General features: G+C 35.3%; 1 protein-coding gene across 1 annotated transcript in view; it reads right to left on the reverse strand.

The window, feature by feature from the left end:
- Faf1 (Fas associated factor 1) overlaps positions 1-18,905 on the reverse strand; it is a 296,655-nt gene that overhangs the window by 101,606 nt on the left and 176,144 nt on the right. The window contains exons 9-12 of the mRNA XM_048351276.1: positions 17,263-17,358; positions 8,209-8,335; positions 7,264-7,327; positions 5,972-6,053 (exon numbers count right to left, since the gene is read on the reverse strand). Of these exons, the coding sequence (XP_048207233.1) occupies positions 5,972-6,053; positions 7,264-7,327; positions 8,209-8,335; positions 17,263-17,358 (369 nt within the window). The remainder of the gene's footprint in view (positions 1-5,971; positions 6,054-7,263; positions 7,328-8,208; positions 8,336-17,262; positions 17,359-18,905) is intronic.

Genomic DNA, 18,905 nt, shown 5'->3' on the forward strand with positions numbered 1-18,905 from the left:
AGGATTTAAACCTTCAATCTTGTTTTTATTTACTCTTGGAACTCAATTTCTCACTTCAAGTGAAGAAAGCTGGTGCTTGAGGCTCATCTGTTGCCCTGGTAAAATTAATGTGCCTCCCACAGTTTAAATTAAACATGTGATATTTAAGATGAAAGAAATTTCGTAAGAGTGCCAGAGTATCGGTCACACTTGCCTTAAATTGTTTGAACACTAACAAATTGTTTTCTGAAAAATGATACATAAGTTTAAAAATAATATTGAATAAGATTTGGGTTAACTCTAAATGTGAAATCTCAAAAGTAGAGATGAATTTTAATATCTGAATCCTGCAGTGCAGAATGTATCTGGGAAAACTGAAGTGTAACAGCATAAGATAAATCATATTTACCTGTGTTGGAACATAAGCTCTTATTTGTGGGCACTGGTGGCTCATGCCTGTAATTACAGCTACTCAGGGGGCTGAGATCTGAGACTCGTGGTTCAAAGCTAGCCTGGGCAGGAAAAGTCTGTGAGAATAAATGAACTGGCAACCCACCCCCACCCCAAAAGTGAGAAGTAGAGCTGTGGCTCAAGTGGTAGAGCACTGGTCTTGATCAAAAAATGCTCAGGGACAGTTTCCAGACCTTGAGTTCAAGTCCTGGGATGGGTACTGATAAGCAAACAAACAATTATGGGAATATAGTTATTAATTTCCCTATCTCACTGGTTATAAGGTCTAAATGAAATGCATATGCAGGGAAATGTTTTCTACAACATAGCATCATGTAAATCTGAAGCATTATTATTATATATTGTACTTCACCTAATTAAAGTGAGATACATATAACTTGTTTGGTGACTGTAATAAACATACCAGCTTAGATTTAATTTTGAATAATTCATCATGAGGCTAAATTTTGCTTACATTTACAGAAATGCAATAAACTATGCATAAACTGTTGATCTTTAAACCAGGAAGGGAGACATGAACAAGGGAAGGGAGATAAAGACATTTTAGCAGTCCACAGAGGTTAGTGAATTTAGATGTGAATCTACTAGGAAGCAACACATTTAATTACATGAACCAATGATTTTCATTTGCTAAAATACCTTCACATTAATAAAAAGCAAACAATCAATTGTTTCATTAGAAATATCCAGGAGTTAATAAACAAGAGCTTATGCTCCTCTAGGGATTATCAGTCAGAATAAATCTAAATGCCAATTTACTGTGCAAGATACTTAGTAAAAGTTCTTTTGTAAGTAATATACTGTATAAGTATCTGCATTTAAAGATATAATACAGAAATTCTTGATATGAGATTTTAGAAATACCTATGCCTATTTCAGGAGCTGACTTTTTTTTTCATAACTCCAACTGCTTTAGTAACCTTACTGGAAAGTAGAGACTGATGTTTATATCAAATAACAAGTGGCTGTTTAAATACAACGCATGATAACAGAACTAAAGATTCCATAATCATTGAAAATCTTATTATAATAAATTATTCACAAAGCATTATTTTTTGGAGGGGGGAGGACTGGAGAAATGGCTTTACTACTTAGCCCAGGATAGTTTGGAATTTAGTGAACCCAGATTAGCCTCAAACTTGTAATCTTCCTGCCCTATTAGGTATTACAGGAGTGGGCAACCATACCAGGCTTTCAACATTCTTATAATTTAACAATTAGACTTCTTATTCTTCCCCCACCTCCAAAAAGGATAGTCTGAGGAACAAGGAAAATAATATTGCAAAGAAACACACAAATCCAGAATTTGGAACAAGTCATTTGGCTTGATTTCTTTACAAAGCAAATGTCATGGGGGGGGGGTGCGGGGTGGAGGGGGAGGGAGATGGTGCTACTTAAAAGAGATTTAAGAAGTCTAAATCTTAAATATCATTTGTGATCCTTGAGTGAATTGTGGGTTCAAGAAAGAAAAACAGCTAAAAAGATATTCTGGGGACAACTGATGAAATTTGAATATGAACTGGATATTAATATTTGAGAATTATCATTAATTTTGTTTCATATGAAAATGGTATTATGACTAAAGGGAAATCTTATGTTTACAAAAGACATACTGAAGTTTGTAGAAGTAACATATGAACTTTATAATTTACTTTGAGATAGGTTTAGTAAAAAATGAATATCAGATATCTTGAAATGTTTTTCTGCAGCTTATATTTTGCTAATTTCAGAAGTTGAATTGCAATAAACATTAAAATATCATTTAAAATTTATTCTTATTTTTAAATTCTGAATAATATGATACCCTGCATTATATACACAAAAATTATTCGTATACATGAAGCCCTAGGTTCAATTCCTCAAGCACCACATATATAGAAAAGGCCAGAAGTGGCGCTGTGGCTCAAGTGGAAGAGTGCTCCCTTGAGCTCAGGCCCTGAGTTCAGCCCCAGGACTGGCCAAAAAAAAAAAAAAAACAAGAAAAATCTAGGAGTGGCAGCATGTGCCTGTCATCTCAGCTACAGTGGGAAGTGTAAAAGTGATGATGCTGGCCTGGACAACAAGGGAGATGCTTGTACAACCTGTACAAGAAAAAAAAAGGGGGGCGGGGGATGGGTCTGTGATGTTCCTTGAGTGGTAAACCCCACGGGTTGTGTGAGTTCAAATCTTAGTATTGCCAAAACAAAATAAAAGAAAAAAAATCCCAACTATGTAGATTTAATAGCTATTGAAAGTAAATGCTAAGTCTTAAAAGTGTTCTTTCATTCTGATACTGATGACTCTGTAATCCTAGCTACCCAGTAAGCTGAGATCTGAGGATTGTGATTCAAAGCCAGCTGGGACAGTAAAGTACACGAGACTTTTATTTTTCAGTTAACCACCAAAACCAGAAGTTGAGCTGTGGCTCAAGTAGTATAAATCCTTGAGGGAAAAAAAAGAAAAGAAAAGAAAGAAAAGGGACATTGTCCAGGCTATGAATTCAAATTCTAGAACCTACACAAAAAACTAAGCGCTATCCCACCATTCTAAGAATAAATAAGTTGTTGCTGTTGTTTTTAATTCAGATCCTTGTACTTGATCATCTGGATTTCTTGCTATTGTTCAACCTTGCTTTTTTGATGGTGATTTTAGATCTAGGAGTCTTTGGACTTTCCTAACCAGACTGCCTTCATCCTTCAGATCTTAGCCTCCTAAGGAAGTAACATCACACTGGTGCCTGGCAACTGTATTTAACTGTCAGTAAGAATGTAAAGTTAACCAATTTCCTTGGAATTCAGTATTTAAAATGTGTTTTAAGACTAATTTTTCTTAGGTTGGATTCAGTGGTTTATACCTGCAATCTAAACTATTTGGGAGGCAGAAATAAGGAGAATGAAGTTCAACGCTAGCCTGGGCAAGAAATTAGTGAGATACTATCTCAAACAAGCCAGGCATGGTGATTCACATCTAGATATGCAGGAGGTACAGGTAAGGAGACCGTGGCACATGGACAACCTGGAAAAAACTGAGAGATTATATTTGAAAAGTAAAACAAAAAGGACTGGGAATATGTCTCAAGTTTTGAATGTTTCCCTAACAAGCTCAAGCTCAAGATCTTGAGTTCAAACGTGGGTATTGGGGGGGAAAAAGTTGAGTTTTTCCTCTGTATCAGAATTTAATGTAAATTACAAATCTCACAGGGAAGCTTTGACTCTTAGTCTTAAAACTGCCAGCATAGCAGTTTTAAATATAGCAGTTTTTCCCTTTTCATTTACACACCATTTACACACTTTTGTTTCATTCATTAAACATGTATTGAGTATTTATTGTGTTTAGGAATAAAAAGGGCATGGCTCCTGCCACCCCACCCCCGCCCCAAATCAAGCCTGGAAAGACATATATGGAACGGATAATTACAATGTGTTTAGTGTACCAATAACAGAAAACAGAGGGTTTCACTGGACAGTACTAGAAGAGTGGGTGATAGAAGTACAAAATAAAAGCTCCAGTAAAAAGCAGGAGAAAAGGCATTCCTAGCATGCAAGAAGAGTAAGATTATGAAGAAAGAAAAATTGTACAGTAGATACGGAGAGTTTGCATCTGGTGGAACTTGCTTTCTGCATCATTACATGGTAAGATATTACATGGCAAGACAGCAGAAGAGGGAAGGAGGGAGGAACCACCGAACTCCTACAATAACTAGCACATTCCTGAGATAAAATTCCTAATGGATTCATTAGAGTGGCAACCCAAGGACCTAGCCATTTTTTAAAGGTACCACTCCTCTACACTGTTACAATAGCAATTAAATTTCAAGGTAAGTTTTGGAGGGAATACTTAAACCATAGCAGGTGAGGAAATGGGAAGAGCTGAAGCTATAGAGATACACTGAAGCAATTATTGAGGTGTTGATTACTGTGTTAATATACAAATAGAGTAATTAAAATCTTCTTGCTCAAAATGTGCCTTCTGAATTAAGTTTATTTGATTTTAAGATGACAAAACCAAAATCTGTTTTTAAGAAATAGTTGGTACACACTAACTTTGGGGGGAAAATATTACAGTTGATAGGTAGTATTCCTTCTTTAGCTGAGTAAGTGGGACATGAAAATATTAAATGGGAAATTTCAGAACCAAAAATTCATATATTTTAAATTGTACACTGTCCTGAGTAGCTTGATGAATTCTCAGATTTCTTGCCTGGGATATATCGCTATCACTTTGTCCAGCCTATCCATCCTGTATATGCTATACAGGTTAGACACTTAGTTATCTTGAGTATCACTTAAGATTGTCACAATGCTTCTGTTCAAGAAACACTTATTTAACTCAATAATGGCCCTTCAAAAAGCTAGATTACTGATGCTAATGTTCACTATTTTCACATGCCAACGAGAGGTTGGGAAGTATTGCCTTTAAAGAAAAAGGTGAAAGTACAAGATACTTTTAGACACACACAGTTACACACATACACACACACACCATTTAATTTTCATTACAAGATATTCTTGTTTTATTTTATCACTGGTTGTTTTTAATCTTTTGATGTGTCTAATTTATAAATTAAATTTTGTTGGAGAAATAAAAGGAACTGGGTAGGCAGCTAAGTGACAAGAGCACCTTCAATCCCAGCATTGAAACCAAACAACAAAAATAAATAACAACACTTCACCAGGATAAAATATTTTTTAAAAAAATAAGTGGGGCTGGGAATATGGCCTAGTGGTAGAGTGCTTGCCTAGCATGTACGAAGCCCTGGGTTTGTTTCCTCAGCACCACGTAAACAGAAAAAGCTGCAAGTGGCACTGTGGCTCTCAAGTGGTAGAGTGCTAGACTTGAACAAAAAAAGAAGCCAGGGAAAATACTCAGGCCCTGAGTTCAAGTCCCAGGACCAGCAAAACAACTGTCTCATTTACAAAAAAAACCCAAATAACAGTATGGGTTAAATATTTGTTATCCAAAATATTTGAGACCATTTTAAATTTTGGAATTTTGTATAAACAGTTTTAATTAAACACTCCTAATCCCAAATTATGAAATCCAAAACATTTTGAGCATCATGGGGGCTAAACATGTTTTGAATGTTAGAGCACTGTGAATTTTAGGTTTTCATATTAGGGATGCTCAACTAAGTGTAGGATCTGGTACTGAGCTTGGGCATCCTGAAATATATTCTCCACAGATAAAAGAGAACTACTAAAATATTACTTGGAATACTTACTTTGGGGAAAGAATGAGCCTCTATCAAGAAATTACCAATAATGTAATGGAAAAGAACATATAGTCTGATCACATATAAGTATGTTCTCCTCAACCAAATTAAAAAAAAAAATCCTGCCGCAGAAATTGCCTCTTGCAAAATCCAGGGGGTACATTATATGAATAGTCTGATGTGAGCCTCCAGAGCAGACTGGTACATAAAACAAAGACCATATTTTCAATCTCAAAACAAAAACAATATATTTATTAAATATTTCCTCAGGCCTAGTGGTAAATCTATCAGATGCATTTTTTTAATTAGGAAAAGTAAAATTGTACTCACATCTCGAGCTTTCATGTAGAAGGCCTCTTGAAAAGCAGCTTCTAATGAGCCAATAAAAAATACAGGATGGCAGTCACCATATCTATAGGAAAAATTGAATATATTAAGATGCATTTCAAATTCAGAAGTCTAATCAATGATTTTTAAGTAAATGTTATGGCTAGTATCTAGTAAAGGTAAATTTAAGGCATTTCTTTAAAAGCTTGGAAAAAAAACATGTTTTTTCAGTTCTCCTTGCCTATACTAACTTATTGCAAGTCTAGGATTTTAATTATTAACTAACAAATGCTGTACTTAAAATGCCATTGATAAGGAGCAACTAACTTTTTGGCTACTCACATTGACAGTTTTAGCTTCCTATTTTAGTTGATGTAAATAATTTCATGTAAAGTTCTCATATTATATAAGAATTAATACTAAAGAGAAATATTGTTTACATCAAATTAAGGGTTTAATATTAGTTCTCTTCATAATTAAACACCTCAAAAGTTCCCAAATGCACAAAAACATTTTATGAGTTCTTAAGAGAAGAAATGCTAAAGAATCCCAAAATAAAAGTAAAAAAATTAACTTACTGTTAAAAATTTTAAATTATTTGAAAATTTTATTTACTTATTTATTTACTGGTACTGCAGTTTGATTCAGGACCCCAAGCTGATCAGAAAGGCAATCTATCACTTTAGCTATACTTCCAGCCCTTTTTGTTTCAGTTATTTGTCAAGCTAGGTCTGATGTTTTTGTCTAGGACTGGCCCAGAACTGAAAAACCTCCAACTTGAGTCTCTCAAGTAGCTAGAACCACCACGCATGGCTTACTGGTTGAAATAAGGTCGTATTAACTGTATCTTGCCTGGACTGGCTGGCACTGTGATTCTTCCTATCTGTCTACAGAAACCTAATAATCATTTAAATTTCATTTTGTCTGTTTGTCCCAGGATGGACTAAAAATGTATACAATATCCTAGTCCTTTGGGAAACACAATCAAGTTATTAGTAACTCATTTATTAAATTTTGATGAAGGTACAGAGATTAAGTGATGTATTTCTCTGAAGTAGCATATGGTTTACTAGTTAGCTCACATTTAACAATTATGTATTTCCTGGACTGGGAATATGGCCTAGTGGCAAGAGTGCTTGCCTCATATTTCCTTATCAGGACAATGTATACTTATAAAGACATCATTTGAGTACTTTATGGCAAAAGTTTAAACAATCTATAATTAAAATTGCCTCAGAAAAATCACAGTAGCATAAAACAACACCAATTTTATATAGTTAATGTCCTAACCCTACCTTGAAGAAAACTCTGCTGTAAATTGTAATAAGGCATCTGCTTCATTTTCTGCGTTTTCTGGCACTAAAAAACAAACAAAAGAAAAAACAAAAACCAAAAAAACAAAACAAATAGACACAAAAACAAACCACATAACATCTAATCCCACATATAAGAAATATATTTAATCAATAAAGAGGAAATAAAATTAAGCTTTAGCTTCTGTGATATATCTGAGGGGACATTTTAACTCAACATACATTAGAAGATTTCATCAAGCCAGAACAAAAAAAAATCTTTAAAAAAACTCCAAGCTCATAAAATGTGGAAATCAGCAGACACAATTCTGGCAAGCATCTAATGTATGTGCCAGCTGTCAAATAAGATCTTAATATTTTCTTGATAGATATCTTGTGGTTAAATTATATTAAACGATCTGACATTATTCTAAAGACCTCATTAATGAGGAAAATTGTCAACTTCACTTAAATATTACATCTACTTCTGCCCTCAGGAGTTCTATAATTTCACAGAGTGAATGAGTCACTTAAGAATTAACTTTAGCAGTCATTTTGCACTTAGTATTATTTTATTTCTACATTACACATCTCACAAGTAGAAGTGACAGTGACAGTACATTTACTTTACTTTTTCCTTTCCAAAGATAACTATTAGTCAATAAAAAAGTAATGTTACTATTCCTCACACTGATGTTTTGATAAGATGTGGGAAACACTATGCATATGAAACAAAATTTACATTTCCTTGCATTTTTTTTGGTAATTTTTACTATTACACTGAGAGTTTGGGCTTAATAAAATCAAAACTCAGAAGACTGGTTCTAATGAAGAATGTCCACTCCTTTTATTTTTTATCTCAAAAATCTAAAGTTCACCATTGTTTCTAACTATGAGTTTTAGAAAGGAGAATTATAATGCTGGCCCCAAAGAGCTATTAATACTCACTCATTGGAGATTTTCTCAGGGCAGATGACGCCATGCTGAATACTTCTCCATCATCCACCCCAAATTCTGTAGCATCTTCAAAGTCATCTCCATCGCTATCACTAACCATATGAACATCGGTGCTTTGCTATTTAAGGAAAGTCCCGATTAGATTCATATTGACTTCAACATATCAAAATCTAAATTTATGTAATTACAACAGACTATTAGTGTTATCAAATAAGGACTTGTTTAGTAAATTAAAGCGTAATGCTTTTCATTTTAAGGCTTATATATATTACTGAACCTGCTGTAAGGTAGACCAAAGTTTGGAGAATGCCAGAAAATGAAGGTTATTTATAAACTTAATGAACCCACGGGTTTTTGTTTTATCCCTAGCCAAGAATATGGAATTAAGTGCTCAATAAGAAAATGGGTACAACTTGAAAAGTCAGAGACAAAGTAATAAGTGAGTCTTTCAAAAAAGCCAACAGTAGCCAGGCATCAGTAACGCATGCTTATGATCCTAGCTACTAAGGAGTCTAAGATCTGAGGATCATGATTTGAAGTGAGCTTGGACAGAAAAGTCCATGAGACTTTCCAATTAACCAGCAAAAGTTGGAAGTGCAACTGTGGTGCAAGTAGCAGAGTGCTAGTTTTGAGCAAAAAAGCTCAAGGACAGCACCTAGGGCTTGAGTTCAAGCCCCAGGACTGGTGTGTGTGCACACACATATACATACATACATACATACATACATACATACATACATACATACATACATACATACATATGTACATACATACTCACATTATAGATTTGATGATGGGAGCAATGTTCATGTTTCAAATATATCACTTCCTCTTGGAAGTGGTTCTTAAATTTCTCATGAATGAAATGATTATATAAGGTATGTCACACAATGCTACGAGGAGATGTCATAAAATAGACTATATTAGCTATGCAAACTGAAGGCTATTTGACATAAAATATAATGATATTTTGATTCAATAAGCATTTATAGTGAATTCACTATGTGTTAAGCACTGATAAACATGCAGTGTTTGTTTTTCAGCAACAACAGTTGAAGCTTAAAGTATTAAAAACAGCAGACTTGAAATATGAATGGGGATGATATTTTCCAGGTTGGAATGGACTTTTAATACTGGGATTAAAAAAAAAATTGAACTGTGTTTGAGTATTGACAAATATTTATGTCTTGGGTGAGAAGATGGTCCAGGCAAAGTATTTGACCAAATGCCTGTTTGTACTATGCTCAACAAGTCGTCTACAAACACTATTGTGTAAGTGGAATGTTTATCCTTTAAACAAGTGCAATGTATTTTTAAGTTATAAAAAGTGGGAAACTAAAAAAAAAAAAAAAAAGAAAAAGTGGGAAAATAAGCTGGGTGCCTGTAATCTTAGATACTAATGAGGTTGAGGTCTGAGGATTATGATTTGAAGCCAACCTAGGCAGGAAAGGTGGTTACACTCTTATTCCCAATAAACTACTAAAAAAGCTGGAAATGGAGCTATGGCTTAAATAGTAGAGTGTTAGCCTTGAGCTCAGGGACAGTGCTCAGGTCCTGAATTCAAGCCTCATGACCATCTCAAAAAAAGGAAAAAAGAAAAAACAAAAAAAGAGGGGAACTATTTGATCCTCAGTCTATGCAAATGAACCTAACCTTAAAGGTAACTATGCTAGAAAAACATTAAGAGAAACAGAATCAAAGACAAATAAAATTTAGCTAGAAAGGACATTGGAGGTTAGCCACTTATTGAACTATAGATTTTAAAGATGGAAGGGATCTAACCTATTTTTTCAAAAATTTATATATAGTCCATAATATACAATGCTCGTGCTCAATTGATTTTTTAAAAATTATGGCTGTTCTCATGGAGGAAGAGGGCAATAGGGAGTGTAAAACTCTTGGACTCATATCTGTGTAACAGTTAGGGTACCTCTGAAGCACTTCAGGCCCCAAGAAACAACTTTAAAATTGTTAAGTTTAGTATTTCCTCCCTGGACAAACCCAAGCATTAATGCGCAGAATCATGCTTTCACCTAGTCTTGTCTAGTATTCATTCCTCCTTTTGAGAGGCATCAGATTAAGAATGAGAGTTTGGGGATATGGAGCAGGAAAAGCAAAGAATATTCCACATATGCTTCCTTTCTTTTCTCATTCCTTCTATCCCATTGTCTAACATTTATTCTTTCTCCAAATTGAGTTTTTAATCAAATGATTTCCCTCCTCTTTCCATAGTAAGGTCTTACTTTATGTTAAAAATGATTTTAATTCTTTCTTATCACCTGTTATTCATTTTGGCTCCACAAAGTACAGAATCCTCCAGTCTGTTAAGTCCTAGAAAATGAAATCCTACAACAACACCTTCAAATGGCGGTATCTAAAAGCCGATTTTGTTGAAAAAAGTATATTTCAAATATGAATTATTGAAGTATCTGCAAGAATGAACTACTTAATTATGTATAAGGAACTCCCAATCTCTTCACATTTTCTTATCAGCCATCTCACAGGTTAGGAAAAGCTTTTCTAAAAAATGAGATAAACAATCTTTTTTTTCATTAATGTTTGCTGATGAGAACAGATAATCTCATGATCAGTCATGGCTGCCTTAAATGCTTAGAATGAAGAGAAGCTGTTGATTCAGACTTTTAAAAATAGCCAAATTTTATTATTCTATTTTAGCTGTTCACACTACATTTTCTGGATTTGTGTGAAAGATGTAGTCCATGCTCTCTCCAGGAGTACTATATAATATATACAGATAGTTATAATATTGAAAGATAATGTTATGAAATACAAATTCTCAGGAGAGTACCTAACTCAACTCATGGTGAGAGGGATCATGGAAGACTTCCTGGAGATGACAACTAAACTATTTGAGACAAACATTTACAAATGAAAATACAACATCAAAGCAATCTCATAACTAAAGTAAATGGGTTGGTTTTTCTTTTTTAGCAGATATTTACCAACCATATATTATGTTAAGGCACAAAGTTAAAAGCTAAGAATACAGAAGTAATACATAGTTTCTACAAGAAGTTCCCACTCTAAAAGGAAAATATATTTACTTGCAGGTGTATTTTTTAGTGTAAGAGAAACAAAAACAATATAACTAAATGCTATTTAAGAATAGAGTAATTTAGTCCCTCGGGGACTATTAGGAAGACTGTTCAAGATGTCACACAGTGCCAAGATTTAAAGTAGATAGCATTGTGGTGGAATATTTGTATGGGCAGATGGGTGAAGAGGGGAGTTATACAATAAGGGAAAAAACTGAGTAAATAGTTGGATATGATCGATGAAAATCCAGAAAAACAAAAAATTACTACTTGCATGTGTGTGCAAGAAGTATGAACTAGCCATAAGGGCAAAAAAGTTTGATGAAGCTATACCATGTCAGTCCTTAAAATTATGTTTAAGATTATTTGAACATTACTATTGATGGCAATAAGAAACTCAACAGAGGCTTTTAGGCAGGGACTAAGTATTTAAGGAAACAACTCTCATGGCTCTGTGTTATTTGGTATAGTCTGCTTGCATAGGACAGATTACACTTAAAGACATGAGAAAAGTGACCTATTTTAAATTTCTAAGGAAGAGACCACTTGAACAGTGAGCAATGGAAATTGCATGAAGAGAACAAAATCAAAATGTATTTCTAGGGTCAAGTGTCAGTGGTTTACACCTATAATCCTAGCTACTCAGCAGGGAAGATCAAGATACAAGGTTAGCTTGGGCAAAAAAGTTCAAGAGAGTCCATCCAGATGTGGTCATGCATACCTATCATCTCAGTTATAAGGGAGGTTGTGATCAGAGAATTGTGGTTGCAGGCTTGCTCTGGCATAAAGGTGTAGCTGTGTGTGTGTGCACACGCATATGCATGTGCACACTAGTATTGGGGCTTGGGTGCTCTCTCTTAGCATTTTTCCTCAAGAATGGAGCTCCACCACTTGAGCCACAGCTCTACTTCTGGCTTTTTGGTGGTTAACTAGAGATAGGAATCACACAGACTTTCCTGTCCATGCTGGCTCTGAACCATGATCCTCAGATATCTGCCTCTTGAGTAGCTAGAATAACAGGCATAAGCCAATTGCTGCCAGTTTAAACAAACAATCAAACAACCCCCCTCCACCCTTTTGGGAGGGTGGTCCTGGGTCTTGAACTCAGGGCCTGTGTTCTGTCCGTGAGCCTCTCTGTGCTTAAGTCTAGCATTCTTTGAGCCACAGCATCATTTCTGGCTTTTTTTCTGAGTAGCTGATTAAAGAATCTCACATACTTTCCTGCCCTGGCTGATCTGGGCTGGCTTGGAACTGTGATTCTCTGATCTCAGCCTCCTGAGTAGCTAGGATTACAGGTGTAAGCCACTGGTGCTGGCTAAAACCCTCTCTTTTTTATGAGCTTTTTAAGATCATAGCAGGAGATTAAGGCTCTTGGCATAAAATAGGTATGTAGTTAGATTCTGAATAGATACTGAACAAGTCTTCTTTATCACTATGCCAATATCTCAAGTGGTAGGTAGAGCACTAGCCCTGAGAACAAGAAGTTCAGGTACAGAACCCAGGCCCAGAGTTCAAGCCCCAGGACTGGCAATCAATCAATTAATCAATCAATATCCTCAACAATGAGCTGCCACTACCATCCATACTCACGAACAACTCCACATCCTCTTCATCCCGATGCCCTCCATCATTCTACTTTCCTTCTTTACAATTTTAATTACTCTAAGTATATCATGTAAGCAGAATAATAAGTTATTTGTCTTTTTGTGACTGACTTATTTTACTTGGAATATTCATCTATATTGTAGCATTTGTCAGAATGTCCTTCCTCTTCAATATTCCTTTCAGCAGATAGGCTACATTTTGCAATTTATTCATTTACTAGAGAGCATTTGAGTTGTTTCATGTTTAAGTTACTGTGAATACCATCTCTATGAATATGAGTATACAAATATCTGAGACCCTACCAGCATATAACCAGATGTAGAACTGCTGAATCATATAGCAATGAAATTTTTTTTATTTTTGAGGAATTATACCATTTTCCATTGTTGCTATATAATTTCACATGCCTTCCAACAGTACAAGAGTTCATCATAGCTTCCTGATATATGATAACATTTGTTATTTTCTATTTTTAAAAAATAGTATCACAATGCAGATGAGATGGTGATCATTTTTTATGTTCTTATTGGATATTTGTTATATATTCTTTGGAGAGATACATTTGTAATCCTTTGCTCATAAAACAATTGACAAATAGTAAGTTGTATGTTTATAGGGTACACTATTAATATTCTGAATATATAGTCATATAAATACATATTATAGAATAAATGGAACTACATTTAAGAATTTGTCACTTATTTGTAATATAAATATCAGAAATTTATTTACAGCAAATTTGAAATTTACAGAACATTATTATTAGCCATATTCAGATCTCAAAATTTATTCTACTTTGTTTAATGAAAGCCACACACCTTTGATCTGGCCCTCTTCAAACTCTGGAAACCACCATTCTACTCTCTACTTCAATGAGTTTTTAGTTTCTACATACAGGTAGGACCATGAAGTACTTTCTGTCTGGTTTATTTACCATTGTGTCTTCCAGGTTCAACTGGGTGGCAAGGGACAGAATTTCCTTCATTTTAAAGTCTGAAGTGTGTGTGTGTGTGTGTGATTGCTTCCTCTAGGAATTTGTTAATAGGTACTTTGGTCATTGCATTATTCTATCATGTGGAAAATACTGCAAGAGCAGTGCCAATATCTCTTTAACATAATGATTTCATTTGCTTTGGATATATACTAGAAATAAGATTGCGTGTGTGTGTGTGTGTGTGTGTATCAGTTCTGTTTTAAATTTATTTGATGACCCTCCATACTTTTCCATAATGGATGAATTCAATTTACCTTTCTACCAACTGTGTACAAAGGTCCCCTTTTCTCCTACTGCATCAGCACTTAGTAGCTGCTACAGTTTGGAAACAATGTCCTCCAAATGTCCATGTGTCAAAGGCTTAGCTTCCACCCTGGCATACTGGGGACTGAAAAAAACTTCAGAGAAATGTACAGATTTTTAAAAATGTAATTCATTTGTCTATTTTTACATTTTTTGTTTGGGCATTTGAGATTAAATCGAAAATACTGATGTCTAGGCCAATGTTGTGGAGATTTTTTCCCCCGATTTCTTTTAGTAGTTTTATAGTATCAACTCTTATATTTGTTTTCATCGATTTTTTTTGTTTTTTGTTTATAGCTTGAGTTAAACATGTGATTTTATTCTTCATTCTGCATTCTTTTTCTCATTGTGAGTTTTTTGCATCTTTGTTGAAAATCAGCTGAGCCCTATAAAACGCATGGGTTCATTTCAAGGCTCTTAAATGTAATAGCTGTGTAATATATTTTGAAGTCAGGTAGGGTAATGTATCCAGCTTTCTTCTTTTTGTTCAAGCTTGCTTACTTATTTGTGTCTTCCTCACTGCCTTTGCATGATATATTATAACTTTCAGTATACAGATTTAAAAAAATTCTTTAGTTAAATTTATTCTTCCTCACTGCCTTTGCATAATATATTATAACTTTCAGTATACAGATTTAAAAAATTCTTTAGTTAAATTTATTCCTAAGGGTTACCTGCTATTATAAATGGGATCTTTCACAATTTCTGTTTTGGTAGTATATTGTTGGTTCATAGAAAGCTAGAGCTGAGCAACTGCCTGTAATCCTACCTTTTGGGTAAGACTTGTGTAGAACCATCTGAATATTGTATAATCCACATATGGTGAATAATCCTTTTAATAAGTTGTTGAATGTGGTTTGCTAATATTTTGTTGGAAATTTTTGCATCCATTTCCATCAGGGATATTGGCCAGGGATAATTGTCTTTTCTTGTAGTGTCATAATCTAACTGTAATATCAGAGTAATACTGGCTTTGTAAAATGAGTTTGGAAGTATTTTCTTCTCTTTAAAGTTCTGAAAGATTGGGGCTGGGGATATGGCCTAGTGGCAAGAGTGCCTGCCTCATATACATGAGGCCCTGGGTTCGATTCCCCAGCACCACATATACAGAAAAAAATGGCCAGAAGTGGCGCTGTGGCTCAAGTGGCAGAGTGCTAGCCTTGAGCAAAAAGAAGCCAGGGACAGTGCTCAGGCCCTGAGTCCAAGCCCCAGGACTGGCCAAAAAGATAATGAAAATACTGATTCTTGGACTTTTTTGGTGGGAAGTTTTCCATTACAGATTCAATTTCCTCACTCATTATTGGGCTGTTCCAATTTATCTATCTATCTATCTACCTACAGATAGATATCTATGTTGAAGTGTGACCACAAAACTCATATAAACTTTTTTTTACAGATTTATGGGGGAAAAAAAGATTCAGTCCCATTGTAGATCTTAGGAACCTGAGCATAGAACTCACTTTCGTTACTTATTAACCTGAGAAATTTTGTCTTTGGCATGAAAGGAAGTACTTTACCACCTCTCTTAGTAGGCCAACTTGGTCTACAGTGTAATATAATTCCATTGTCCCAATGATAATCTTTCCAGTGCTGAAAGTGGGATAGTGAGGTCTCCTAGCAAAGTCTATTTTATTTTAAAGTCTAAAATAAATTCTATTACAACTTGTTTTCATTTTAATTTCGTCTTATATATTTAGGATAAATATTTGCCTTATATATTTAGATGTTCTAAGGTTGAATATATATGTATTCATAATGTTATATTATTTTTAAATTGTGGTGGTAACTTTTTCTAGTGCACAGTAGGATTTCACTAAGTACTCTTATGTGTGTGCTGAGGCTTTAACTCAGCCTTTTTTTCTCTCTTTGCTAAAGGCTAGCATTCTACTACTTAAACCACAGCTCCATTTTCAGCTTTTTGGTAATAGTCTCACAAGAATTTCCTGCCTGGTCTGGCTTTAAACTGTGATCTTTAGATCTCAGCCTCCACTAGGATTACAGGAGTGAGCCACTGGAGCCTGGCAACCAAGTACTTTTTGAAAGAATAAATTGTCATGTTCAGGCTCTCTTCTCATTTTTTTTTATAGTCAGAGTTAGTTAGGCATGTCATCATGGGATGGAAGTAAGATATTGCCTTTTAATATTGTAGAGGCCTATGAATAACACACTGAATAACAATGCAAACATCTTCAACTTATTTACCCCTTTGTTTTGTTTCTACACTAGCCTATGCATACTGCTATCATTGTGCTTTTGGTGTTATGACATTACGAGTTTATTAATCTATCATCCTCAACTCTGAACACATCGGTATAGATACACTGTTATTCTTCTTTGTTATCCAGTATCAAGTAGTGTCTATTATCAAAAGAACTCAAAAACAATGAGATAAAGGACTGTCAAGATCAATCTTAATAAGTGTACTGAACTACACAGTCAAAAGCAAAACATAAAAACAAAAACTCTCAAAACCCCAACCCCCCCCCAAATATCTACCATGAATTCTACCCATTAAAACAAGAAACTAAAAGAAAAAGGTGCATATTAGTAATAACATATGGAATTGTCTGCCTTCAAAAATTTACAGAGACTTGGGCTGGGAATATGGCCTAGTGGCAAGAGTGCTTGCCTCATATAGATGAAGCCCTGGGATCGAGTCCCCAGCACCACATATACAGAGACTTTATTCACACTATGTAAACTTTACAACTCATTCATCAACTATGGCAGATAAAGAAGAATGGGTAGCCAGTTGATGATGGCTCATATCTATAATCCTACTCAAGAGGCTAAAACTATGGATTGTGGTTCGAAACCAAACTGGGCAAGAAAGTCCCTGAGACTCTAATCTCCACTTAACCAGCAAAAAGCTAGACAGGGAGCTGTGGCTCAAGTGGTAGTGAGTTAGCCTTGAGCAAGAAAGCTAAGGGACAGTACTCCGGCCCTAAGTTATAGGTCAGTATCAGCATGAAAAGGAGGAAGAGGACAAGGAGGAGGAGGTAGACAAACAGAAGATGGAAAAGAAGGTGTCAGACAAATAGAGGAATATACACTTTCTGTTCAATGAAAAGTTGTCAAAAAGTCTACCTCTTCTGACTGCTCCCGCGTCTGTGAAGGTGAAGATCTTCTACCCACAGTAAGTCGATGACAGGGATAAGACAGCCCTGATTCAGCAAGACACATCTGTGGAAGCAAAATTATTATTTCATTATCATCATCATATTTAGCAGTACTAAAGTGTAAACTAGTTATCATTATATTATTTGGCAGTACTGGGGTATGAACTCAGGGCCTCTTACTCAGCTTGCTTGCTTCACTGGTACTCTATACTACTTAAGCAATACCTCAAAAGTCTAGCTTTTGTGGAAAGTCTCACAGACTTTTCTGCCCAGGCAGGCTTCAAAGTGCAATCCTCCAGATCTCTGCTTCCTAAGTACCCAGCAGCTAGCCACCAGTACCTAGCACAGAATCCATTATTTTAAACAAAATGTGGTTATGCTTCATAAGATAATTTTATTTTTCAGATATTTTGTGTTCTATTATTTTAAAACTTGACTAGAAAGCTTACTCTAGTAGTCTGGGCATTGCATCATCAAGAAGATTTTAAAATTTATATTTTTTCCACATATAGATACCATTGTAATTAAGGCTAACTTTCATGAGACAACAGATGGTTAAATAGAAAATAAGACAAAAGTCATACATACTTCCCACTTCAGTATATGTTTGCTACTTTTCTGACTAGCAGAATAATACCTTATATTCCTACTCCAGGGCAGTAAGATTGTCAGGAACAATGACCACTGAAGGCATTTTCTGTTTGTTTTTAATTTTAGCACAGAGTTACAATGTCATTTATGTTTCAATCGGTACTACCAAATAACTTTAGATATCATTAAAGTTTATAGCTGGGCACTGGTAGCTTACTCATATAATCTTAGCTACTTGGAAGGTTGAAAATGGGAGCATTAAGGTTTGAAGCTAGCCTGGACAGCAAAATTGTGGAAACCTCTTCTCAACTCACAGCTGGGAGCTGTGGTATGCACCTGTCATCCTAAACTACACAGGAGGCTGAGACTGGGATGACTGTGGTTCCAGGTCAGCCTGGACAGAAAAGCCTACGAGCCTCTGTCTCTATGGAAGGGAAGCGCAGACTTAATTTCAAGTCACACTAGTCTGCACAATATTTTTCATTGGGAAAAAAATATTCTTCACAACTATGAACTCCTCTGGTAATAAAATGGTAATAGTAAGTATCACTGACAACCAAATGCAGAGAGCAGTACAATGGACAGAGACTTGGGCCAAGAACAGAGTGCTGCCTAGCTAGCCTCCGGATATTAGAAAGTCATCTCTCCTTTATGGGCCACAATTTTCTCATATACTGATTGTGGTAACCCCCTGACTATCTTACTGGACTTCTGAAAGGGTCAAATATGGTATGCTATGTGAAAGTTGGCTTTGAAACTACATTGAAGAGGCTGGGGATTTAACTCAGTGGAAGAGCACCTGCCTGGTGAGTATAAGGCCCCAAGTTCTGTCCTCAGCTCTGGGGAAAAAAAATCTATAAAAGAACACACACACACACACACACACACACACACACACACACACACACATGCACCGTGCAAACAACAACAACAACAACAACAACAAAATAAAACCCCAAGGCAATGAAACTACATTGAAATAGGCTCATTTCAATGATCATCATTTTTAGGTCTCATGAG

The sequence above is a fragment of the Perognathus longimembris genome, chromosome 7 (assembly GCF_023159225.1).
Source record: "Perognathus longimembris pacificus isolate PPM17 chromosome 7, ASM2315922v1, whole genome shotgun sequence".
Lineage (NCBI taxonomy): Eukaryota > Metazoa > Chordata > Mammalia > Rodentia > Heteromyidae > Perognathus > Perognathus longimembris.